Source organism: Lissotriton vulgaris, unplaced genomic scaffold, assembly GCF_964263255.1.
Source record: "Lissotriton vulgaris unplaced genomic scaffold, aLisVul1.2 SCAFFOLD_384, whole genome shotgun sequence".
In the NCBI taxonomy this organism is placed as follows: domain Eukaryota; kingdom Metazoa; phylum Chordata; class Amphibia; order Caudata; family Salamandridae; genus Lissotriton; species Lissotriton vulgaris.
Window position 1 is genome coordinate 999,440 of NW_028255135.1, and position 27,471 is coordinate 1,026,910.

Consider the following 27,471-nt stretch of genomic DNA (forward strand, 5'->3'; position numbering starts at 1 on the left):
ATAATTATGCTGGAAATGCAGAGGTCACAGAATCGCACAATTCCAGTGGCTCTGGCTATCGGGATGGTTTTCTTTGTAAAACTAGGTAAGATCCCCTGATCCGTCTGTACAGCGTTTGACTCAAGTCATGTCTGGACATGTTACGAAGACAAGTACACCCAGAAGAGCGTAGACCGCTCTGACACGATCATATCAGCAGCATCACGGGTAGGTCATACACCCGAGGGCACGGAACACATATTCGGGTGCCCTCGGGTGTATTACATCACAGGACACTGAAGAAGGCGCAGAGAAGTCAGAGCAGGGTCAAAGAAAGCCTTCAGTAGAAAAGGGCAGGGAAATTTATATTTTTTGTTTATTTTCCACTCCATCTTTTTACTTCGCCACGTTTTGCTCTGTCAATATCCAGCATTTATCTTTCCAGATATGCAACTTCGTTCAAATACGCCCCTTCCTCACATTGTGCGTTATATATTGCATTCCGAATCGTATTTACCACCTTGAGGACTGGTGCCCGATCCAACCACCTGTTTACCTTTCTATTATTTTGGGCCTCCCTAGAACACTGACCCCCGTAGACTGCTTAAACTGCCCTATGCCTCTCACATTTCACCCGCTAGTGACCCTCTCCGGTAGCGACTTCTCTACTCAAGTTATACATTTTTGTTTTTTCAAATTATATCCAGGACACAAGTCCTGAAAAAACAAGTGGGGGCAATAACCTAGTTAATCAGTAAGTGACATCGGCATGTTGCATCATGGGACATGTCATCACTAAGCATGGGCGGAAAATCCGTTACGCTCGCGGATTTTGCGGATTTTCGGGAAATCCGCAATCCGCGAGATTTGCGGATTTCCCGCAAAATCCGCAAATTCGCACGCAGCGGATTTTTTTGGCGGCGCGCGGCGTTGGTGATACAATTTTTGCGGCGCGCGGCGTTTATCATCGTTTGCCGAGTTGTTTTTTTCGATAGTTTGCGAGTGCTGCGCCATTTTGGATCTTGCTGTGTGATCCCGCGGGAATTGGCGAGCGCGATTACGTCATCGCGGCTTGCCAGCGATAGTTTGTCAACGCGAGTACGGCGAGATCACGTCTCGCGGTACTTCGCAATTGCGAGATTTGAGATGCGGCGCGCGAAAATATAAATTTGCAATTCTGCACAAGAAATCCACCAGCAAGCAGCATAAACCTTCTAGAAATGATGATTTTTATGTGAATAACTCCTTAGTTTGACATTTGCCTGCACTTTTTTAGCGAGGAGTCCATTTTGGGGAGGGGGGCAGGGGGGTGGGAGGAAGGAAGTGCCCCATAGTCTTCAACTTCCTGTTCCTGTTCAGCAGGCTCCTCCCAGTGCTTTGTCCATCTCCTGGTCACTTTTCATTTGGATGTGGACCTGGAAGGATTACTTTTTGTGGATGCTGCTGGATCTTTGGATTTGAGGCCTTTTTGACTTTCTTTGGATCACTGTTGGATTAGAAATTTTACAAGTAAGTTTGTTTGGGGCATTACAGTTGCTGCAACTAAAATTTTGGGATTTTCGATTTTTGGGCTGTTTTGGGGCCTTTTGCCCAGGGGTACTCAGTGGTGGGTGGACTGATTCTTTCTGTGGGTTGTCTTGAACTTAAACATCATGGAGGCCATAGATGAATTGGGATTGTGCTGATTTTTCTGTGTTTTTCGATTTTTTTTTGTTGTAAAATTTTGTGTTTTTCGATTTTTGACCTGTTGTTGGGGCCTTGACCAGGGGTAGTGAGTGGTGCATGGGCCTAGTCTTTCTGTGGGCTGTCTTGAATTTAAACATCATGGAGGGCATGGATGGAATGGGATTGTGCAGATTTTTCAGTGATTTTCGTTTTTTGGGCCTGTACTTGTGGCCTTTTCACCAGGGGTATTTGAGTCTAGCATGGGCCTAGTCTTTCTGTGGGCTGTCTTGAATTTAAACATCATGGAGGCCATGGATGGAATGGGATTGTGCTGATTTTGCAGTGTTTTTCGATTTTTGGGGGTGTTCATGGGGAGGGACATGCCATGTGGCTGGTGGCCATTTTGAGTGCAGCTACAGGCACTGGCCATGTGCTGGCAGGCAAGTGGCCATTTTGAATGCAGGCTTTGTTGTTAGGCCTCCAACCATTTTGCCTACTTTTCAACCTTTATTTATGCCCAGGGGTAGTGAGTCTTGCATGGGCCTAGTCTTTCTGTGGGTTGTCTTGAATTTAAACATCATGGAGGCCATGGATTGAATGGGATTGTGCTGATTTTGCAGTGTTTTTCGATTTTTGGGTGTGTTCATGGGGAGGGACATGCCATGTGGCTGGTGGCCATTTTGAGTGCAGCTACAGGCACTGGCAGGCAAGTGGCCATTTTGAATGCAGGCTTTGTTGTTAGGCCTCCAACCATTTTGCCTACTTTTCAACCTTTATTTATGCCCAGGGGTAGTGAGTCTTGCATGGGCCTAGTATTTCTGTGGGTTGTCTTGAATTTAAACATCATGGAGGCCATGGATTGAATGGGATTGTGCTGATTTTGCAGTGTTTTTCGATTTTTGGGCCTGTACTTGTGGCCTTTTCACCAGGGGTATTTGAGTCTAGCATGGGCCTAGTCTTTCTGTGGGCTGTCTTGAATTTAAACATCATGGAGGCCATGGATGGAATGGGATTGTGCTGATTTTGCAGTGTTTTTCGATTTTTGGGCCTGTACTTGTGGCCTTTTCACCAGGGGTATTTGAGTCTAGCATGGGCCTAGTCTTTCTGTGGGCTGTCTTGAATTTAAACATCATGGAGGCCATGGATGGAATGGGATTGTGCTGATTTTGCAGTGTTTTTCGATTTTTGGGGGTGTTCATGGGGAGGGACATGCCATGTGGCTGGTGGCCATTTTGAGTGCAGCTACAGGCACTGGCCATGTGCTGGCAGGCAAGTGGCCATTTTGAATGCAGGCTTTGTTGTTAGGCCTCCAACCATTTTGCCTACTTTTCAACCTTTATTTATGCCCAGGGGTAGTGAGTCTTGCATGGGCCTAGTATTTCTGTGGGTTGTCTTGAATTTAAACATCATGGAGGCCATGGATTGAATGGGATTGTGCTGATTTTGCAGTGTTTTTCGATTTTTGGGCCTGTACGTGTGGCCTTTTCACCAGGGGTATTTGAGTCCAGCATGGGCCTAGTCTTTCTGTGGGCTGTCTTGAATTTAAACATCATGGAGGCCATGGATGGAATGGGATTGTGCTGATTTTGCAGTGTTTTTCGATTTTTGGGGGTGTTCATGGGGAGGGACATGCCATGTGGCTGGTGGCCATTTTGAGTGCAGCTACAGGCACTGGCCATGTGCTGGCAGGCAAGTGGCCATTTTAAATGCAGGCTTTGTTGTTAGGCCTCCAACCATTTTGCCTACTTTTCAACCTTTATTTATGCCCAGGGGTAGTGAGTCTTGCATGGGCCTAGTCTTTCTGTGGGTTGTCTTGAATTTAAACATTATGGAGGGCATGGATGGATTGGGATTGTGCTGATTTTGCAGTGTTTTTCGATTTTTTGGTGCTCTATAACTGAACTGATGTTCCTCTGTCTTCCATTTTTTTTAGGTGCACAAGACTCAAGAGAACCACCAGTGCCTGGAAGAAGTCCTGCAGCGGTGTGTGTGTGCAGCATAACGTCACGTGACGTCACGTCTGGCCTCAGACAACTCTACAATTCGTGCAACTGCGGCCTGCTGTCTGACCTGCTCTGAAGAAGATGGCCCCGCCCCCAAAGAAAGTTCTCCGTAGCTCCTCTAGCAAGAAAGTTGCTAGTAAGGAGCAGAAGAAGCAAGTTACCAAGGAGGCTGGTGTGCCACCCGCCACTTTTTTTGGGAGCAAAAAAAAAAGTACGCCTGCAGCAGCAGGATCTGCTGGGGACCAAGCTGGGAGCAGCACCCCTGCTCCATTGGGTTCAGTGCCTCCACCACCACGCCAACTTAAGTCAAAGCCCTTGAGTGCTTCAGAGGCAGTCAGTGTACTTCTCCAATCACCATCGACCAGTGATGTTGGCTCATCGCAAGAAAGTAGCAGCAATGTCCCTGAATCAACACAGGTTGTTGTAACTCATCTGACAAGTGTTGAACAACCACAGCCGCAACAACAACACCATGTGCAAGTACACGCCCAAGTACATGTGGAAGGAGAGGCAGCAAAAGGAGATGCGCAAGCAAAGGTGCATGGAGGTTCACAAGTGCCCACAATAGTTGTTCCTCCCGAAGTAGGGGCACATTTGGAAATCGACAATGAAGCCGAGGTATCATTGGAAGCCACTCCTCCTGATGATCATTCATTGTCTTCCACATCCCTAGCAAGGAAAAGATCAAGGGGGGTGTCTACATCTTCTTCAAGCCCACCTCCTTCTGATGCAAGTGATCTGTCTTGGGAACCACAACTGCGGTCTGACAGTGAGGCACACCATGATCTGACACCGGTACCTAAGCGTAAAAGGAAGGTCGTCCAAAAACTCAAACCTATGGAGTGTGATGAGGCTCAACAAGAAGTGACAGATACTGCTGGTGATGAAGCCTCTCACGATGACGACGAGCCAGTCATCACAAAGGTCACTGCAGCCCCACCGGGCATGCAGCAAAGACATTTTGACCCTATCCCGAGAAGCTGCTGAGCGTGATGATGATGTCGGCGAGGAGGCAATGGAAATGGAATCATTAGATTTGGAGTTAAGTAGTACACCAAAACCTACCGCTTCCATATTTCTTCCTCGCAAGAAGGTACCCACCTAGTCCTCGACCTCAATTCGTGGTGGTGAAAGTGCAAAACGTACTGAAGTTCGGCAATCCACATCCTCCACTTCATCTGCCATTAGCAACAGGACCACCACCACCAGTATCGCCGCCTCCTCTGCCCCCCGAAGACATTTCAAGTCTCCAGTTTGGGACTTCTTTAGTGTTTGCCCAAAAAATGAAAACATAGCCATTTGTAGCATTTGTAAGCTTCGAGTTAGTCGTGGTAAGTTGGGTTCCAACTATGGTACCGGAGGCCAGAGAGGTCATCTTAGGAGAACGCACGATGTCCAATGGTTTGCGCACCTACACACGATCAAGGAAGCCGCAATTGCACGCAATGAAAACGTTGTTTTTTCATCTGGTGATGACGAGGAGGTAGAAGACGATTCAAACACTTCACTTAAACCCAGTTCCCCTGTCAGCAGCACACCCCATGGGAGCCACACTAAGAGTGTGGGAGAGAGTGAGACATCAATGCGGAAAAGTTCATCAGCGAGCGTAACTGGGTCGAAGAGATCATCATCATCCCGTAAATCCTTGGTCCAGGGCAACATTAAAAAGATGTTGTTTACAGAAGCGCAATATGAACGCAACCACCCAATGACCCGTCTGTATAACACTAAGCTGGCTAAAATGCTAGCTCTGGACCTTCTCCCTTTTTCTTTTGTAGAAGGGGTTGGTTTTCTAGAATTAGTGGCAGCGCTCTGCCCTAAATGGAAGGTTCCTAGCCGGTTCTATTTTGCCCGAGTTGCGGTTCCAGCACTACATGAAGATGTTCTGGAGGTGATTGGGGCAGCTTTGCAGAAGAGTGCTGTTCACACTATACATCTGACAACAGACATGTGGACCAGTGGCGCAGGCGCTGATTACATGTGCATCACTGCACACTGGGTCTCTTTTTCAGGGGCTAAAGCAAAGCTAAACTCAGGTGTTGACACTAACATTGTATTTAAAGGTGCTCGGAAACATGCAACACTATCCATGTTTGGTTTGGAGAAACGTCACACAGCAGAAAACATTTTGGATGTCTTTAACAGAATGGTCCTTAACTGGCTGTCCCCACTAAAACGCAAGGTTGGTTATGTTTCCACGGACAATGGCTCCAATATAGTTAAGGCCATGAGGGACGGTTACTATTTCAGAGTGCCGTGTTTGGCGCACTGTATAAACCTGGTTGTCCAAAAATTCTTGGGTAATAAAGGCTGTGCAGTGTACGGTGTATTGACACCTGCCGAAAAATGTGCAAGCATTTCAGCCATTCTTTTAAGGCCCGGAAGCAGCTGAGGAGCCTGCTATATCAACATCAAATGCCAGTGAAAGCACTCATCCAGGAGGTGGTAACACGTTGGAACTCAACCTTCTACATGCTTGAGCGTCTGTATGAGCAGTGTACGGAACTCGATCAATATTACTTTAAAGAGGGTGCAGAGGAGCTGAGGATGGGTGGGCCGCAATGGAACATAGTTGAAAGCCTGACACGCATGCTTCGTCCTTTTGAGTTCTTCACGCGTGCAGTCAGCAAGGAGGACTCTAATTTGGGAAAAGCTATCCCATTGTTGTACATGCTGGAGGACCAACTGAAGGAGGTGTGTTCTGTGTTTAGAAAAGATAAAAACCAAGACTCTTTGCTTCTGGCCGAGCAATTATTAGAGCTCCTACAAGGTGATGAACGTCTTAAAAAGATCCACTCAGAACAGCATTACATTTGTGCTACTATTCTGGATCCACGCTACAAAAAGGCGCTGGCAGGCCAAGCATTCTTTCCTTTTGATGATGAACATGTTCTAAAGTACAAACGTTGGCTAGCCTTGTCAGCCAAGAAGTTTGAAACAGAACGGCTGGAAATTGAAGGAAATGGCAGTACATCAGCAGGCCATCCCCAGTCAAAACAATCCACTTCTGCACCTGTGGCTGTGGCACAAGTGACCTCTCAGCCGTTAAAGACACCGGCAACCGGATCATCTGCACGAAAGACAACAGAAACATTGGAGGCTGAAGAGGATTGGCTAGCTCTGCGTGGGTTTGGTTCTCAAAAGGTCAGAGGCACAACAAGAGCTAAGCAAAGTGGAGGAACCTTGGATGAGGACCTTGAGTCGATGGTGAAGGACTATCTGAATGACTCAACAGAGGTCTATGTTAATTCTGACCCATTGGCGTATTGGCATGGGAAAAAAGAATTGTGGCCACAGCTCACCAACCTGGCTTTAAACTACTTGTCTTGCCCACTCGCAAGCGTGTCTTCTGAACGGGTTTTCAGTGCGGCTGGTGGGATTGTAACTCCCAAACGGAGCCGCCTCTCGCCCAAAAATGTGGAGAGGTTAACAATGATCAAGATGAATCAGCACCTCATACCACCAGATTTCAGAGTACGAGAGAGCGTGCCGGATGAAGAGGAGGTGGCCAGCAACATAGATGAGGGAATTTCTACTCTGTCAGGTGACACTGACCTCACCCTGCCTGAATTCGCAGAGTATGATGACGAAGCCTTATTCTTATTCCTGGACCGTGATACCGACTTCGAGCCCTGAAAATGAGACAACGAATCAATAACTTTCTTTTTCATCCTTATTCACTTTTATTCCTGTGTGTCTGTCTTTCTTTGTTGTGCACAGTTAATATAATTCAAACTTTAATCAGATAATCACAAAAACAAGCCCATCAGCAGAACTGTCTTCACTTGTTTGCTAATTTATTTGAAGGTGCCGCAGTCTGCATTCCTCAGGTTCACAAGTTCAGAAGAACATGCTCCTCTATCCTCCTCCTCCAGACTCCTATTTCCATCAAAGCAGAGGGCTGGTTTACGCCCAATGAAGAAAGACTCAGCACTTGTGGGGGTGTTGTTCTACCTCTTTGCAGGTGAGTTGACGGGTCTGGGGCCATTGCTGGGAAGCACTAAAAGTGGTTTGGACCAAATCCGAGGCGGAAATTTTTTTGTGTTTTTGATGACTTGCTTGCCTTTGAGGTGCTCTTAGGGGGGGTTCCGTCTGTTTGCGGGTGAGTTTCGTGGTCTGGGAGCACTGCTGGGACACTCTAATCTTGATTGCATTTGCTTTTCAGGAAATCCGTCGTGCCAACCCCGACTTATGGCCTAGCTACGCAGCGCGTTTGGACCGAAGGCCCAGAAATATTGCAAGTATGAGATTTTGCTTTTGGCCTGTTTGGGGGTGTTACGCTTCTTGGCGGGTGGGTTGACGGGTCTTGGGGCATTCCTGGGAAGGTCTAATACCGGGTAGAAGTGGTTGGGACAAAATCCAGGCCGATTTTTTTTTGGCTATTTCTGACATTTTGCTCTATGTAGCGTTTTCGGGGGCCTGTTTGGGGGGCTTCCTGGTGTTTGTGGGTGAGTTTCGTGGTCTGGGAGCACTGCTGGCTATATATACTTTACTTTGCAAGAGGTTTGAAGCAAATCCATGGTGGCAGAGGGGACTTAGGGCCTAGCTGCAGAGCGCGCGCGGAGTGATTTGGGAAATTTGTGAAAAATTGACTAAGTCCCCATTTTTGTACTTTTGCTCTTTGGCTGTTTGGGGGTCTTCTACTCGTTTTCTCCTGGGTTGACGGCTCTGGGGCCATTGCTGGGAAGCTCTAATACCGGATAAAAGTGTTTTGGACCAAATCCCAGGCGGAATTTTTTTTGTGTTTTTGATGACTTGCTTGCCTTTGAGGTGCTCTTAGGGGGGGGGGTTCCGTCTGTTTGCGGGTGAGTTTCGTGGTCTGGGAGCACTGCTGGGACACTCTAATCTTGATTGCATTTGCTTTTCAGGAAATCCGTCGTGCCAACCCCGACTTATGGCCTAGCTACGCAGCGCGTTTGGACCGAAGGCCCAGAAATATTGCAAGTATGAGATTTTGCTTTTGGCCTGTTTGGGGGTGTTACGCTTCTTGGCGGGTGGGTTGCCGGGTCTTGGGGCATTCCTGGGAAGGTCTAATACCGGGTAGAAGTGGTTGGGACAAAATCCGCGCGGAAAAGCCTTTAGTTTTGGCACTTTTTGTAACTTAGGGTTCGTTAGGGTTAGCCCTAGCAGCAGGATTGCATGTGTTTCGGGGTGTTCTAGATTTTTCAAACTGAGTTCTGGGGTCTTAGAGCACTCGTGAGAATGTGTAATTTTGGTTGCAAGTCATTTGAAGAAAATCCATGGTGGGAAAGGGGGGATTTGGCATAGTTAAAGAAAGCCTTTGCCACTATTCTTAACTTAGGGTTCGTTAGGGTTAGCAGTATTTCTATTGCATGTGTTTGAGTGGGGGGGATTTCGAGTCTTGGAGCGATGCTGGCTATGGCTACTTTTGCTTGGTTGCTTGCAAGTGGTTTGAATGCAATCCACAGTGGGTAATGGGTAATTAGGGTACTTCGGCCTACTTTTACTTTCAAAGTAAGTTTTGTCACCAGTTTTCTGCTAGGCCTCGTTTTTTGAGATTTGATTGGGGGTCTTCTACATTTTTGCGACTGGCTTTAGTAAGGGTCTGGGTGGGAGCACTGCTAGGAAGATCTAATTTTGTTCTAAAACACAGTTTACAGTACACCTAGCTTGAGGGGCAAGATCCGCTACATTAATTTGCCCATACTTATTTATCCTTCAAAAGGTGACTCAGAGTACGCACTTTCAAAAACATTGTACTGTCTACTAGGAAAAACAAATTGTGACTTTTTGCACTCCACAGCCTACATACCTTATATTTATTTATCAGTGGTGTTGTAATATTATATCACTTCCTGTTTTTCGTTGAATAATTACAGGCCGGGTTTCAGTCTCTGCAATGGGGAAAAAAGGATGGAGTCAGGCTTCACAGTAGCGAGCCACAATTCAGCATCAGGCAGGCAGTGGACAGGGTGTCTTCTGGTGACCAACATCGATGGACGAAGCGTCGGCTGCAATGGAGGAGTGCCGCTAATAGGAGGATTTTTTTTCTGCGGGCAACTTACTTACCACTTCCAACAGGACCACTACAACCACATAGATACAGTATCCCTTGCCTTTTTCTCTGACTGTGACTGCATTTCTTGGCTCTCTCTCGGCTTCTACATTGATCCCTTAACACATCACTTAGTCCACTCCACTATCACATCTGCACCACACATAGTCATTTGTAAGTGCTCCTACGTAATTCGCAAGTCGCAGCACGCCCCAGGCCGTAGAGGACTGGGATGGCCCCAATGATGAAGCATGTCACCAAGGGGCAACCCTGGTGAGTGAGGGGACACCTAGAAAAAAAGCAATTTCTCCTTTTCTATCTACTATACCTTCTGTCAGGTTACGCAGCCCCTAAGCGCCTACCGTACTATGAAACTACATTTCCCATGAGTAGGCGGGAGACTTGCAGACTATTTAGTGAGACTATATGAGAGTACCCTTGTATGTTAGGACAGCACTTCACTGATGCCTGTCTTGTCTTCTGTTACAGGTATCCTTTCCCTGCTGACCCTACCTTTACCCATCCCACATTTTTTATTTTAGTTTGTTATTTTTCTCCCCCGCCTAATGCCTCGAACACCCTGTGTTTACACTTCTGGGTGTTGGTGACATTTGGAGGTGGAACCATATTTGCATCGACTGGATCACGGGGAGTAAACCTGACACCTTCCAGACCAACCCCATTGAGTGTTGTTGTGAATGGATTTATAGTGACCAGCAAGGCTCTCGGGTATCTGGCTACAGAGACCTTATGTTGAATATCGTTATCAATAATTCCACACAGGCCCTGTACTGTCGCATTCTTTCTTCCACAGTTGTCGAATGTACTACTTACTTTTCACTGACATGCATGCAGTAGTGCATGCACTTTCAAAGACTGATGGATAGGTTTGTACCCAAAGAATTGTTTATGTTCCATTGTTTGTGTATGCTGTGCTTTTTTTTTACAGGGTGTCTTCTGGTGACCAACATCGATGGACGAAGCGTCGGCTGCAATGGAGGAGTGCCGCTAAAAGGAGGATTTTTTTTCTGCAGGCAACTTACTTACCACTTCCAACAGGACCACTACAACCACATAGATACAGTATCCCTTGCCTTTTTCTCTGACTGACTGCATTTCTTGGATCTCTCTCTGCTTCTAAATTGATCCCTTAACACATCACTTAGTCCACTCCACTATCACATCTGCACCACACATAGTCATTTGTAAGTGCTCCTACGTAATTCGCAAGTCGCAGCACGCCCCAGCCCGTAGAGGACTGGGATGGCCCCAATGATGAAGCATGTCACCAAGGGGCAACCCTGGTGAGTGAGGGGACACCTAGAAAAAAAGCAATTTCTCCTTTTCTATCTACTATACCTTCCAGACCAACCCCATTGAGTGTTGTTGTGAATGGATTTATAGTGACCAGCAAGGCTCTCAGGTATCTGGCTACAGAGACCTTATGTTGAATATAGTTATCAATATTTCCACCCACGCCCTGTACGGTCGCATTCTTTCTTCCACAGTTGTCGAAAGTACTACTTACTTTTAACTGACATGCATGCAGTAGTGTATGCACTTTCAAAGATTGATGGATAGGTTTGTACCCAAAGATTTGTTTATGTTCACAATTGTTCGTCCATGCTGTGCTACTTTTTCTTGTCTCCCAAAACCTTTCCCAAAAACCCCCGTACCCATCCATTTTTCAAACCCTAACCCTCTTCCCCCGGGCTGTGTGGTTTTGATTGATGTGTGACTAAATTACAGCAATAAATCCACACACTTGCTGGGGAGGATAAGGTGATAGCAACAGGCTGGTGAAGAAATCCGAGGATATATTCTTACTCTGCTTGACAAAGACCCATGGCTAATGTCAAAGAACTTCAACCGAATTAGTTATACTTTAACATTTGTTAGGCTACAACGTGGCACTGTTCTAGTGTACTTCTGTCACCTGCTATATTCTGTATTGTACCTTTGTATTGCTCAGGAGGACAAACCAGATTTCATTTTCTTTTTTTTCATAGGCAAGCAACTGCCACTGTGTCACACCACTAGTACCACCGCTATGAGGAAATTTTATCTGCCCAGGATTGCCAACCTTATTTGCTGTTTCCCGTGGAGCCAGCCCTGGGCCTAGCCCTACTTGCAAACAGAAATTACAGGTAAGATAGGCGTTTGGTTGGAGGTAGTATAATGGAGTATTAGGAGAGACGAGAGATTTGATTGACGGTAGTACTACTAAAGTCCTAGGACTATTCAGGAAAACAAACTTACTGTTATGTTAAACCCCCACCCACCAGACTCAAAAGCAGTAAAAAAACAGGTATGGTCAGATAAAGTTTCAAAAAGTATATTTTTATAGCCCTAACAAAAGAATCTCCCGCAAGACCCTCCCTAACCCCAACGATTGTCCTTCAAAAGTCCCCAAAAATCACAACTCCCAATTCCCACCCCCCAAAAGTCTCTAAAAAAGGGGCAAGGGACACTATGGCAGGGTGCTGTTGGAATTAGCAGCCAGGGCATCATGCTCCTTGCGGAGGGTGGCAAGTTCGAAGCGGAGGCCCTCCACCACGTTCTTATAATTATGGACCTCCTGCTCCAGGTAGGACAGTCTGAGGGATAAGCGGCGCCGGTGTGCCTTGCAAATCCTGTGAGGGGCAGCTGCTTTCTTTGCTGCTGGGCAGTGGTGTTTGGCTTTGGTAGCCCGGCTCCGTACCGCTGGAGCACTGCGCTGGCTGGCAGCCCGCACGGAGGAGGATGCAGCTGTCCCAGTGGACGTTGTTGTTGTTCCAGACTGCGTCTCCTCCTCCTCCAGGGCCACCAGCCGCCGATATTCAGCAACAGTGGCATCCAGCCTCCGTTGCCGGGCCATTCGAGCCAGCTCCTTCCTCCTTGATGGTGTCTTGGATTTGGAAGGAGCAACTACATGAAAAAAGAAAGACATAGTCTGTAACCAATGCTCCTTAAGATTAACACAAAATGATTGAGCAGAAAGTTGTCACAGTACAAGTAGCAAATTGAAAGCACAGTGCATAACTATTGAGGACAGTATCTATGTAACCTCCGACTTCTTCATCCTTGCTCTAACATTAGTGGGAGTTTAAGGAACAAATTCTACGAGCACTATGGACTTCTATTACAGTCGACTATGACAGTACACCACTCTTATTCTTCTTCTTCTCTCTTGTTTAGGAAAATTGGTACGTTATCTTATGCAAGCCGGCATAATGCCAGCGCAGTGAACTTGCACCCGAGAAAAACAGACGCACACCATGGTGAGTGAGACAGACTTGCGTTACTGTACCGGTCCAGTACATGCAGGTGGTGAAGCTCTTACTTTTCTATTACGGGTGGCACTGAGAATACTCTGTTAAAAGGGCTACTGCTTAATTAATTTAGCTTTCACCCTACAGTGCAAATGAGTATTAGAAAAGGAAAATGAAGAAGCTAAATTATCTGATTATCTATCACTTCACATGGGATGTATTTGATGACATATGGGATGACTTTAGGTGCTTTGCTTATTATTGAGTGAACAGTAATACCCCCACACATGAATGACGTACTACTACTAAACTAAAGTTATTAAGGGAGGTAGGGAGTGTCCACCGTAATAACTGGATATATGCTGTGCTTGCAGTTGCAATACAAACTACTGCTACTATTCATGGTAGTCTTTGGACAACGTTACAACTTCTTTTCCTTGCCTTTCCTACACTGGAACGGACGTGCGGGTGCGGTGTTACATGCTCTTCAAAGTAACACTTCGTTCATCCAGTGACCGTCTACTCTCTCTAGATTCACATATGCTATCTAAGAGTCAGATAGTACCATGAATGATCCAGGCATCCATCCATTCAAAGTATATTGCACACATACAGTTTCTGTCTCACCCACCCAGGCTGTTCTCCTTCCACCCATCCTTGCTTCATCATTCACCCAGCCATGCACCATACCATTTTCTTACCTTCCCAGCCACCTCGGGGACCAAGCAAACACATATCATTCTTCTTTGCCAGTCATCACATTTCTCGTGCTTCCACACTTACTTACACCCTTCTTTCGCTTTTCGTTCATCCCATCCATCAAGTTCACCTCAGATCTGATTGGGATTCTTCTCGCCAAAAACTTCACAGCTAAGTCGAAGTACATTTAGAGGAGGCTACTACCTGCTTTTTTTATAATACACCCGTGCAGAAAGCACACTCTGCAGTCTTCAATCTCAATGACTAAGGAATGTATAGCTTACCTCTGCCCGCCACCACCGTTTGAACCCTCACAGGCATGTCCTTTTCCGGCACTTGCACCGCCTCCTCCCCAGAGTTGTCCTCCTCGTCCAATGCCACCACCTCCGCGCTGGCCCCGTCTCCAGATGTTCCACCTACAAAGTACATTTAATAATGTTAGAATACACCACTCACTACTATATAATATTTGGTCTAGGAGGAAGAAAGAAATGTGAAAAAAAGTGTACAATTTAATAATTTTTGACTGTGTACTCTAGAGTAAAAATGTCCCTTTTTCCAGGGAAGGCTGTTGTCTTGCTGCACTTTTTGGCACAACTGATGAATGTTTGCTTTTTACTTTTTAACACGCACCACTTTTTCTCCTAACAGACAGAACCTTGACTTCTAAGAACACGAGCAGGATCAAGTTCAAACCAGGTGAGAGCTCGGCTCGACCACAAGAAATGTGTCCAATTAATCGTCAGCACTAAGCACTTTTCCATTTTCAGTTACACGTTCACTTTTATGACAAACTTGAATTTAATAAATGTGTTTACTTTTAATAAAGCTTTTAAACTTAAATAGACTCTGTGGTTTTTGGTCCTCCAGACTAGAGTGGATGAGCTAAAGGTTTTCGAATTTTTGCAAGCATGAGTCCGTGCCTCTGCCATCGGTGACTTTGGGAGCTAAATGACTCTGCCACACTATCTAGTCAGTAAGGAGATTGGGGGTTCAACTACAAAGTCTGTTATCACTGAGGTATGTGGAAAGTCTAACAGTTACAGCACCTATTATAATTGATAAGCTAAGCGATGCATTATTTAGTGTCCATAGTTCTGTTTGTGCAGATTTGTCCCTGCAACAGTAGTAGAATGGATTGTCCTCCTATCCAAACCAAAAGTAAAGTAGTATCTTATTATTTCTTGGTGGTGGTCATTCACCTTTTTATTGTTGGCAATGGTCAAAGCATAAACATTTAGAATACTTGAAAAGACATTATGGACAATCCCAGAGGACTACACTCAGTGCATAGAGCTATTGCTGACTAGAATGGGAGTCCAATGGAAATGCCAAATGTGCAATCTTAGTTAGCTACACAGACAGACTAATAAGAATAATCTAGTAATACCACACGGAGTCATAGTCGAGGCAGGATAAGAATTTAGATCCTGTCTACAAGAAGATCAAAGACGATTTAGAAAAAAAAAAATCGAATGAGGAACGCTAGGAAAAAATAAGTACTCTATATTAAAATTAAAACTTACTGGGGCCAGCAAAGGAGCCCTCGACTGCCCGGTCCTGGCCTGCATCGACAACAGCACCCTCCTCCTCCTCCTCCTGTGTCCTCCTCTTGCCCCTGGGGGAAGCTGATGTACAACATGAAAGAAAGAAAAACAGAAAACATGGATGATATTTCTCAACCAAATCAAACATTTAAAAAAGAACTAACAAAGTAACAAAATATTTTTGCGAAATAGCAAATAGGGAACGACTCCACGGGATATATTATTGACCAATCTCATGTGGTCGACTACGTCATTACTTTAGTATTGCTTGATTTGCGGACCGTCGAATTGGAAACTACCCTATGTAACTCACTAAACAAAGTACTAAAAAGGTTTGCCTAGGATTGGCAGGCAGCAGTCCGCAGCACGCAAAGTGACAGCCAAAGTCCATCGTGATTGAAGATCAGCGACAACACTAAAGTTTCCTACTACATTCACCAGTCATTAAAATACTCAAACTATTAATCCACCACCACTATTTCTTCTTATCGCCATGTGTACAAAGGAAGGACTGGACTTGAGTCTGTAGGGGCTGATTTATAAGGCCCTTGCGGCTCTTTTGCTCCATTGTTGCGTGACTTTTGTGACGCAGCGACAGCACAAAAGAGGCGCAATGGTGCGGCGTATATTAACAACGTGACGCATCTGGGAGATGCATCACGTTGTAAAGCCCTGCGCCAATAGGGGTGTTCCGGCGCAAGGGAGGGCGTTCCTGCGCAGGAACGCATCCTAAAAGTGGCTGAGGGAAATCTACAAGATTTCAATCAGTCACTTTGAGGACAATGATGCGTGACTCAAACCCTGCGCCTGCTTGAAGCAGACGTACGGCTTGACGCAGCATTGGGGAGATAGGGCACCCCAGAGAATTGATGGAGCTGCACCATCGTTGCGACGCAACTCCAGCAATGCGCCACCTTTACGGCACAGATGTGTAACGCTTTGGTGACGTTTTGGGCCCATGGCGCGCCGCATTGTAAATACGGCGCACCATGGGTGATGGTGGCGTGACGCACAATTACTGGCGCATCCCTGCAACTTTGCAGGGATGCGCCGGTAATTAAAAATCTGAACCTTAGTGTGTAGCATTGCGCAGTTCTTTCAACTACACTCATACATAATTTCACAGGCCAATGAAATGAACACAAAATCTAAAACAAATAAGCATAGTAGCAACACTACTGAGAAGGAGAGCAGTGTACCTGAAATGCACAGAAGATTTTGAAATAAAATGTACCTACAATGTAATGAGCAGCATTATTGCTCTTGGTAAAAAACAAAAATTTGCAATATAATAACACAGCAGGAGAAAACATAGTAGTAAAGACATAGCTACTACTACTCACCAAGCCCGGGGATCTCAAGGCCAAGGAGGTCGAGCAGATCTCGCTCACGGGTCAGGACATCCGTCCAGCGGTGGGTGGCCTGGTTGTAGGTGCGCCAGACCCGAGAGTGGTGGTAAATGGCCTGGCACACCTTCTCCCACCGCTTCCGGCGCTCCCGGGCCCGTACCCGGCACTGATCTTGCCGCCTCCCATGATGGTCCTGGGGAGGCGGCGCTGAACATAAAAAATGAGTTGGGCCACCTCCTCCGGGGTAAAGATCTCCCGTGGCATCACTAGCTCCCCCCTCAAACGCCCGCACGGGAGCCGGACACGGGGTGCGGGACCCTTCCCCTTCTCGGGATGCTTCCCGGCTCCCTTCACCATGGTCTGGGCGGAAAGGAATAAAGAAAATAGAATAGGGAAGAGAAGAAAAGAGTTTACAAAAGTAGTTTAAAATTAACCAAAAGTAGCAGTAAACACAAAAATATAGGGCTAGAAAAATAGAGGGATAGATAATAAGTAAAATAGATAAAAAAAACTTCAAACAAGCAAAGGATGGCAGAGATTGACAGAGGATACAAAGACCATGCCCAGAACCATAGCAATGAATGAGAAACAAGATGGCCACGACCGCGCGGGTAAGTTCGCGCGAGATTTTCCTTGCGAACACGCGCGAGACTGTACTGGCAAGCCGCGGACTTTGCGAGATTACACTTCGCGCCCGGAAACGGAAATACGTCAGGCAAACAAGATGGCTGCGCCCTTGAACGACCGCGAGGGTAACTTCGCGTCTTGCGCTATGAGCGGCTCGCAAAAACGCACAAAACCTTGCCAACTAACACGCCGCAAAAAAAACAAATAGCATATTCGCACGAATTTGCGGCTTCCGAATCCGATCTTGCGCGTGTTCGCACCCCGCGAACCCCGCGAAATTGCAGAAAAACGAGTTTTTCAAAAGTGAAAGCACTCGGCAGGGGCAAGAGTTCAAACTCATCATTAGTAACAATTCCCGGTAGTGCTTCCTGACTGGGGCCCCTCCAGAATTCAGTTGCTAGTTGCAACAATTGTATGACCCTGCTCTGACCCTCACAGCAGGCTCATACAATAGCTACAAGTAGGCCACAAAGAAGGTCCTGGGGAAAAAAAATGCACTGCAACAGAAAGCAAAAATACAGATAAGGAAGCAGGTGCCAGACTGGAATTTTAAAACAGTGACACATTAATAAACTAACCCCAAATTAATTCATCTCAGTTGAAGCAGGGCTGGTGTGCTTGCTTTTCCCCCCCATAATCTACAGTAATGATGAACCAGAGGGTGGCATTGATGTAACAGAGGGTTGCAGTGGTGAAACAGAGGGTGCTGGGAACCTGTGATGATGAACCAGACGTAGAAACAACATAATTCGCGACCGTTGCGCGACGAAATGTAAGTTCGCAATTGCGAACTGGTACGAAACCCTAGCGAACTGGCAGAAATCCTTGCGAACACAAAAAAAAAAAAATCCGCAAATTCGCAAGAATTCGCGGATTTTGCGGATTGCGAGTTCGCAAATCCGCAAAATTCGCGAACGCGAGATTCGCAAAATTCGCCCATGCTTAGTCATCACAGGAAGTGCATCATGAGAGAAGTGGCATCAGATCTTAAGCCTCACATGTATGTTTAACATGTCTATTATGAGTACATTCCACAACATTTTGAGTATACAGGGAACCCTTTGGATTTAGGCAGAAGGTTCACACTTTTTTAAAGCTACACATAAAAACAAGGTTGCCTTTTTGTCACTGTAAACTTCCTATAGCCATAGTGTTTTGCAAGAAAAAAATCGTGATATTTAAATTAATACAACGCCCCCCAGGAGTAGGAAGCACTATATAAATGCTATTTATTTTGGGTAAATACTGGGAAAGACCAACACATCTGACTTCTTACAGTGCATTGCATACATATCTCCTAAACAGGGGCTGAACAAACTGAAAAGTTGCCTCTTAGTTTGTGTGAAGTGCTAACAAGGTGTGAGGCTCCTGACTGCTGCCAGCCAGGAGACTCGAACAAAAGCAGGCCTGATGAACCCTCCGATTCGACCTTTGTTATGGGCCCAACAGGAGTCTGAACTAAGACAGCCCCCTCACTGCCTGCACATGCGGATTGAAAGCAGACAACAAGGTGCAGGCGCTGCTGAAGGTGTCCCAGTGTTTGCAAATTACACCAGGACGAATTCAACATATAATTTTCAGTGGGGCCCAACTTCTTGGCATGGTGGACGGCATCCACCGTGTGAAAATAGTGGGTGGACACCCGTGTGTACTCCCCGACTTGTGCCCTGAGTAGATCTACTCATGCGCTTCCGTAAAACACGAGTGAAGTGAAATGAAACAATGTTTAAAGTGCTCTTGACTCCGGAACGCATTATTAACTGAATAACTTTAATTTTTTTTAAATCAGAGAAAGGGTTTAGAGAATGAACAGACAGGCCCGTTCCCATGGCTTATTCGTAAATAAACGGATAAATACATTTTTCAAATTGCTTTTCTAAGCAACACACCACCAGCACTGTTAAGAAGCCACCAGGCTGCTTAGCATTTACTCCAACTCCATGCCTTTTCTTCTCAGATCCTACACTTGCTGTTTTTTTATCTCACATATTCACCTCCCTGCCTTTACAGACCAGTATGCACGAGGAGGGCTGTAACAGTGTAACTGGTAACGTAGGCCCGTGTTCAACAGATCTGAACTGAACTGTAGAATGTAATTAGTGGCCCACAATCACAAGAAGAATCAGGATGCAACTTACTGCTTTTTTCCTGTCTCAGATCTTCTCCTTGTGGTAAAGGCTTATGGTGGCCCACAAGGCCAATTAGCATTTACATTAGGCAAAAAAACAGAGTGCATGGGAGTTCGTTCTTACCAAAACATTAGAAGGAGCATTCCAGGCCACTGCTGTGCCCAGGCAGCATGTCCCAGCATCACTAATGCACATTCTAGTGGGCATAATGAGGGAGATAATGACCCTTCTATATTTTAAATCATCCTCGTCTTCCGACTTGACTGCACAAACTCCGCAGTGGACAATTATAATATGCCAATGCCCCTTGGAATGGGCACAGGTTATATGTGGCTGTTACCTTGATCAATTTGGGTAGTTTCTGGAGGAGAGTATTAAATGGTACAAGCTTGGCACCTCGCACAGAGATTCAGTAACCGCATTAATGGTCAGATGTTGGGGTATAGGGGTTCACACAGATTCCTTCATGACCATATCCACCAAAGGTAAAAGTGCACAATGAGTTATCCAGGATACATTTAACTGTATACATTGTCCTGGTTTGTTTCTTATCCTGGAGGGATGTAGATTTCACAAGATTCAAAAGAAGACCGATCCATGTGGCAATTCCGTAAACTATTAGTATGGCAACCCAGGGAATGGTGTCAGAGGGGAAAACCAGAGACTCCCCTCCCACATGACCCCAAGTCCCTAAATATTTTTGTCTCTTTGGACATGATGAGGATCAAAATCTAAAACAAGTAAATATTGTTCTTCAAAGCATTAAAGTAGAAGGTTCATTATGTATAAAGGGCTAAAGTTCATGGCCAATGAATCATTTCGCCAGAAAGGTCAAATAGCAATTAAGATTCCGTCACTGGATAAAATCCATTTTCCCTGATAGTGACTTCAAGGATGTGGTACAGAACTTAGGCCACTACAGGCTTGATCATGGGAGCTTCTTTCCTGACAGTATTCCCGGAGATTCTGCTGCAGCCCCCAAAGGCAGCCCAGAAACAGAGCAAGTTTAGTAGCAGGAGCTAAATGTTTAACATATCACTCTAGTTCTCCTCGCACTCCATCGGCCTTGATGAGAAGCCAATGAGAAGCCAAACCCATTTAGAAACGGACACAAAACGCTCCATCACTCTAATTATCTGACGTACAAACTATTTCATGGATCTAAGTTCTTTCTGGTGTTATGGACCTCGTCTCTTGGAACTTCTAGCTTTCAAAAGAAAAAAAAATACATTAAACTATTCCTTTTCAGGTAACTCTCCAAAAATGAGTGTGCGCGCTTTTATCCACCATGTTCCTTTGCTTTCAGAAAAGCCCTTCCATTTCTTCTCCTCCAAAGTAATTTCCACCAATGAGAACTCCAATTCTCTTTCTTAGCCACTCACAGTGTTGTGGTCAAACTTGATTGCACAGGTGTAGTGTTTTCTGCAGTTATTAATCGACCAAACTTGCCAAATATTCCACCTTCTGTGCAGAATGTGCAAATTCCAACAAAACAAGCCTTTGCAATGCAAAAGGTCTCATTTGAGAGAGTTTAAGCTATTGGCATTGTAAATGACAATGCCTTTTATTTATATGTTTTGATAATTAACATAAATATAAGGCATTGTCATTTACAATGCCTATAGCTCAAACTCTTGTAAATGTGAGACCTACTTCATTTCAAAGAAGCAGCAGCCATTGTCCCGGGCTGCTTGGAAAGTGAAAGCGCGCATTGCGTGCTGAATGTTGCAGGAAAGCATGTTGTGCCTGCAGTAGGAGAAACTCATTAAAGAAAATAATGCTTACAGACTAAATAAAACATACAGTGTAACAGAAGCAAAGGGCCTGTCCTCATGGGAGGTTCCAAATGAAGACAAGGCGGAACTAAGGAGGGACTAACAAGCCTATTAATGAATCAGAAGCCAGAATTTACAAAAGGACAATGCCACAAGCCAATGAAAAATATGGGCGAAGAGTGGGTGGAGCTTCAAGTACATACTCTAATACAGCATGCCTCCCAGAGCAGCATATGTGTTGCCCAGGGTCGACCTAAAAAAAAGAAATAATGTTTCTAGCACAAACAAGAATTTACAATGCAGTAGATCTCGCAATGACATTGTTTTGAGCTATTGGCATTGAAAAGGCTGTTTTTTTCCCTTCGTGAAGCATTAATCAAGTAATGGCACTGTAAATGACAATGCCTTTTATTTAAGTTTTAAAAACGAAAACAAAAATAAAAAGGGATTGTTATTTGCAATGTCAATAGCTCAAACTCGCATAAATGCAGGATCTATTGCATTGCAAATGCTTGTTTCTCTGAGTACTTTACTCTTGCTCCAGAGACAAACGTCACTTAGTTAACACTGGCTCTGACTTTTATTTCTTGGTTCGAAAATCCTAGACTGAGTATTCTGGTGTAAACTGCCTTGTAAAGTCAGAGTTCAAGTGACAACTTCACTGAAACTGTTGTGTGGTAATATAATTTAGTGGAAACACTCACTCCCCCTCAAGTCTGCAAATCTTTACAACACCTACACTAACTAACATCACAGCATTAAGCATGGACAAAACATTTCCTCACTCCTTCCTCCACCAGCTGATTCTCAGACATGTATTAATATTTATACATAAATGACAGTTCTGCATGTGTGAATGCTTAAATTCATGTACATTGGCACTCATAATGGAAATAACACACATCTGCTGACTCACATATTATTAAACATACATATACAATAAAAGAAACTTGCCCACTTGGGTACACGCACACCAGCAGACAATCATTATTTTATGTTTTTGCATATTTATATAGCGCGCACTCGCCCTAAAGGTATTGGAGCGCTTTACATGAGCACCAGTTACATTACACAAGGGCAAACTCGTATTTCCGCAAGCATGGGGAGATTTGTACAAAATCAGAGGATGCAGAGTCAACGCAGAGGATCGAACCTGGTAACCCAGATGCAAAGTCAGCAGCTCTGGCCATCAAGCTGCATCCTCTCAGATATATTGGTAAGCACAAATGAAGGGATAAACATATTTTAAGTGACACATCGTCACGTAAACTGACAGACACATACAACGAAACACTCAAACAGGCACTTATGCTGACACTCGGACACAGATACAAGGCCCCTCACACCCGCCACTGGTATTTGCAGGGTGGTTGGTGCCACTGGCCATTGGTACCCGGCTGGCATCTGGGGTTACCATTTCACTGAAAGTTTCTAGACAGGAAGAAGCACACGCCTACCCCCCCCTCCTCCCCAGCCCATCCCTCCAGCAGCCCCTCGCTGGTGCGGTGTGTCTGCATGTATTTGGCTGTACATCACGTTGACAGTAGAAATTACATCAAGAGTTTATGTTTCACACTCTGCCCTGTCTGAACTCACTGCAGCCCAGTGATCAGGACAAATTGAACATCCCGTACCCGTCAATATTTATTTCATTGTACAAACATGGATCAGTGTACACTGAGCAGGGAAGGGGCGAGGGTTTGGCGGGTGGGGTGGATACTGGACGACGAAGCAGCCACCAAACACATTTAAGAATCAGAGGATTAAAAGTTGCCAGGCGCATTAGGCAAAGGAACAGAGAATATGGGTTTATATTGAAGGCTCCTCGTGACAGCGCTGGCCAGGAGAATCCGGACTGATTCAAGGAAAGAGAAAAATTATTTTAAAAACACACGCAACGCAGACAACCCAAACCTCCCTGTCCCTACCAAAAACAAGCTCTCCAAACAGTGCTTGTTGGTTTGTTTTTGCCCGGTCTCCTTTTGGGAAGGCCCATCCGGACTGGATCTCACGGCTTGTTTATATAACACGCCTCAAAGATAAGAATTTGCTTCACAGCAGCCGTGAAGCAGGCGATAGAGTCTGGATGGGCCGTCTTAAAAAGAGAAACAGCAGCGGCTACAAAACTCCATTTCCAATGGCAGGCCACTGTTTAGCATAAACTGACTCCAGCCAATGAAAATGAGGGGCGGGGCTTCGAGCCCCCTTCTCAAATCTCCCCTCTAACTTTGTCTCGCTGAGCGAGCAGCGCATGCGACGCAACGCCAGGCGAGACCTAATAAGTAACGGAAAAGGTGTGCTGCATTGCAGGGACTGGCCATTTGCAAAGGCTAACTGGTCACCTTCTAGTTGTTGATTGCTGTAAATCAGGAATTAAATTGTTAGCAATATATGAAACGTTTACCCAGACAGAATTAACGCCCCCATTTGATGGAATAGGGAAAGGCTTTTGCCTGTGGCATGAAATAAATTCAGATATATTTTAATGTAAGGCAAACAGGGATTTCTTGGTCATGAAAATATTTAGCTTCCTTATTTAGGAAAATGTATGCTACGCCACATACACTGTTCCCAGAAGAGCAATTATTTCAAGAGTACAGAAAAATCCAAAACATTTTACTCCCCTTTTTAAGGTTAGATTTTTAAATATTTCAGTGCCTCCTATCAAACATTTACTTTATACCCATGCAATATTAAATTATGTTCAGTAAGGTTTTTTTTTATCTAAATAAGTGTTTCTAGGAGAGCAGATTCAAAGGAAAAATCAAAATTGAAGAGACGATTCTGCAACATAAATTGGACACGCAGAATAAAAGGTGCACGTCTTACTGCACAAATTGTGTACATGCAGGCTTGTTTCTGCTGAGTGCAACATTGGCTGTTTTACACAATCTATTTTACCAGGAGATAGAAAGTGCCTGTGTTAATTAATGACATGGTTCGCCTTCGCTTCCATGCAACCATTTCGTTGATAAACGATATTTTCAAAAGGACCAGGAACGCACAACTACTTTTCTTTCTTAAGAAACCTTAGTATTTTGCAAAGTATTGGAACCTGTTATTGTCAATGTATTATAAAACTACAAAATATCAAGATAATATTGTAATAGAAATGTGCTGCAAAATGCGGATTAATTTGCATTTTCTTGCCACATATTTAGTCCTCTACTGCCACAATTCAAACTGCTGTGGCCCTACCCCAGTCATTCTGGTCGTTTCCTTGGCAGACTTTTTAACACTTGTCTATAATGTATAGGGTTTGCTCCCAAGATACCAGTGTTTATGTCCTGATGTGGTCTGCTGCGTAACAAGTAGAGCTTGTACATATACAACTGTCAAATTATCTGGCCTAACCATTGCTCCGATTGTAGAGTGCTTGGATGCTATGTGGGGCCTGGTGCACTACACAACTTCAAAAAGTTATGTAAAGCACCAGGCTTAAATGTAGGAAACCCACTTAACTCTCAGAGATGTAATATTCCAATTAGTTTGTCTAGGTACAACAAGGTCGTTGTACAGAATCAGACTTTAATATTTAATGTAAATACAGGACACCAAGACTTGGAGAGTGGTTAATTATTAATTTATTCATTCACACAAGGACATCTGAGCGGTTTAAAGCATTTACAAAAAGTTGCAAGTGCACACAGACACGTATTCACTTTCACATTAAGGAAACACAAAGTCAGCGTAAAAAAACAGGGGATACAAGTGTGAAGCTGTTCAATTATCGCGAAAGTCATTCAGTCATTTTGGAGGAAGAGAAATTGATTGAGGTGCAGAAAACAGTGGTTCGTTGTGACTTATTCTGAAGAAACTGTAAGGTATGTGGTGTCTGTCCGAGTCACCCATGAACGTGCTAATTCTCACTTACAAAAGCAAGCCTGGCCAACTTATGTAATCAATATATTTGCTACAATAATTTAGCTGGACATGTTTTATCATTCATTACCAACAACAGAACTCAAGAAAGCGTGATAGCAAAGTGCAACAAATGTGATAAAATAATGTGTCGGTATGCAAATAACACATAGGCAGAGGTTTTCCATTTTAGCCAAATTGTATTTTTGTGGATGACGTTTCGACCTATGTGAATTCGGAAGTCATCATCAGGACTGATGTTCAGTTTGAAAGTGCACATGAGATTGGTCCCACTTGTTCCTGAGCAAGTGTTACTAATTGTTGTCAACAATCATGGGTTAGGAATAGACAACAGGGGAACGATCATCCAAGCAGACGGCTAGTAAAGAGCATTTAGAGCCAACTTTAGGAGCAGGTTATATGGCTGTGGAGAAGGAGTTGAACACCTGCATTCGAAATGGGCCAGAAGGTAGATGGGAAGATTGTAGCCCTCACCAATGAAATCTATGAGGTGCCTAAGAATAGATCTAAATGTAAGACTTTATCAATTAGGGAGCCAATCAAAGATAGTGTAAGGAAAAACCATTCATCCCCTCTAAGAGTCAATTATACACCATTAAACTCCAGGCAAACAGGAGGTAACTAACAAAAGCATTAGTGGTTGGGTTCGGTGGCAGCAGATTGACTCTGGCCCATATGGAATGATTGCTCTCCTAAACAATGGCTGGTGACAATAAGTCTGCCTATGTATTTGGCAACCCCGGCATTCAACAGCATCTGCAAGGGGCTCTTAAGAAAAACGTTTGCATCTGCACCTTTTTTAGGTCTCGCTGAGCCAGCGCACATGCGCTCCTAGCAAGACATTTAGTAAGCAGGAATCGCAGAACTAGAGCTACAGTGCACGCGGCATGTACACGTGCAAAGCAGCCATATGGCTTTACGTCGCTCTCCCTCAGAGCCTCCTCTCCGCCCCCTACTCTCTCCACCCCCTACTCCCTCCTCCCCTTTGTCAGCTTTAATCAGGCTCCTCTGCTGCTGGCATTCCCCCCTTCTCGCCCAATCCTTGTCACCTCGGCGTGCACTCACCCCTCCTTTCTCCCCTTTCGACCGCTTTGATGTTGCATTTGAAATCAGCACACGAACGACAGGCAAAATCCACTTTTTTGGCAGTTTGTATAGCGTGAAACTTGCCCAGGGTCAAAAGACAGCTTAATAATTGCCGCAGACTACATTACACGCTTATTTTTTCAGCAGGTTAAATATTGGGAAATAAACATTACACAATTCGTTTTTCAGCAGTATGAATACAGTTAACTTTTCATAGAGAAAAAAGAGCTCTTCATAATTAATACAGACTACTTTAGTAACGTAGTCTTTGAGAGATATTAAGCCCTCTTTATTTTTCCCCATTCACTATGCAAAATTTGCATTAGTTAACCATGGTAAAAAAATACCTTTAATCGTTACACGTTTATTTTTCAACCGTTTTTCAGCAATTTAAATAGCTCGAACCTTACCCAGGTACAAAAGAGCGCAGACTGCATTACATGTTTATTTTATAGCGTCTCACCCACCTGTAGAGAGCTCATTTACCCAGGCAGCGGATGATCCACGCAAGCCTCTGGACTGTCTGCTCCGGTCTGGTGTGTGTGGCACTGACGGGCGGTGCCAGTATTGGAACGGATTGCGGACCTAGTTTTCTGAACACCACAGGAACCTGTGCTTTAACAATGTGCCATGCAGTCTATTTCAAGCAAATAGGTGTCAGCATGTGATGTGAGGGCGGGCCCAAGCAGACATTACTGGGTATCCATGACAACCACAGCCCCAGCATCAACATTGGGCCCGGCTCACGCTCTGGCTACCGAAGTACTCACAGCCGAGCTATTCATGTTGGGCGCTAAAGCTGCACTCTTAGACACTACAATTGTGTGGTATTTAGTGCCAGTGCATCGATGCAGGAGAAGGCATTACAATGCGTTAGCCAAACCCACGATGCGTGGCACTTGGCAGGCCGGAGTGAAGTTTTTGTACAGCACACAACCTGAAATTTTGTTTTTCCAAAGTGCTCTCAAGTGAGAATGAATAACAAGCATTGGCATAGCCAATAGGTCTTACTTTTGGGACCTTATAAGTATTTAGCTATGCAGCACAATATCCTTGGTGCAACAACATCAACTGTTGCGTGGCTAAACACTTATAAAGGTCCCAAAGGTGAGACCTATTGGCTATGCCAATGCTTGTTATTATCACTGTCATATTAAACAGTGAATGTGAAAGAATCAGGAAGGATTACATACAGAGTCCTATTATTAAAGACCCTTAGTAATACCCAGCACGTACCTCATTCATATTTCTGGAAATTCTTAATAGTAGACAAGCTTTCTACTCTGGCTCAAGGCCCAGTTCCTGCTAAACCAGTTTTTAAAAGGTTTTAGTATTTGCAGTACATGATTGCTCATTTAGTAATGGGAAGTGCTCCTGAAAATTAAATTAAACTCCAAGCCTCAATGAGCGCACTCCTGAAACAAAGTTTATTGCCATCATTAACCACAAAGTGTATTTTTCAT

General features: G+C 44.8%; 2 protein-coding genes across 2 annotated transcripts in view; both read right to left on the minus strand.

Moving 5' to 3' along the window:
• LOC147659221 (solute carrier family 22 member 23-like) overlaps positions 1–27,471 on the minus strand; it is a 655,822-nt gene that overhangs the window by 595,982 nt on the left and 32,369 nt on the right. The gene's annotated exons all lie outside the window — the stretch shown is intronic.
• The window catches only part of LOC147659222 (uncharacterized), a 63,125-nt gene that overhangs the window by 5,423 nt on the left and 30,231 nt on the right, over positions 1–27,471 (minus strand). The window contains exons 2-4 of the mRNA XM_086951875.1: positions 15,140–15,241; positions 13,898–14,029; positions 12,292–12,570 (exon numbers count right to left, since the gene is read on the minus strand). Of these exons, the coding sequence (XP_086808001.1) occupies positions 12,292–12,570; positions 13,898–14,029; positions 15,140–15,241 (513 nt within the window). The remainder of the gene's footprint in view (positions 1–12,291; positions 12,571–13,897; positions 14,030–15,139; positions 15,242–27,471) is intronic.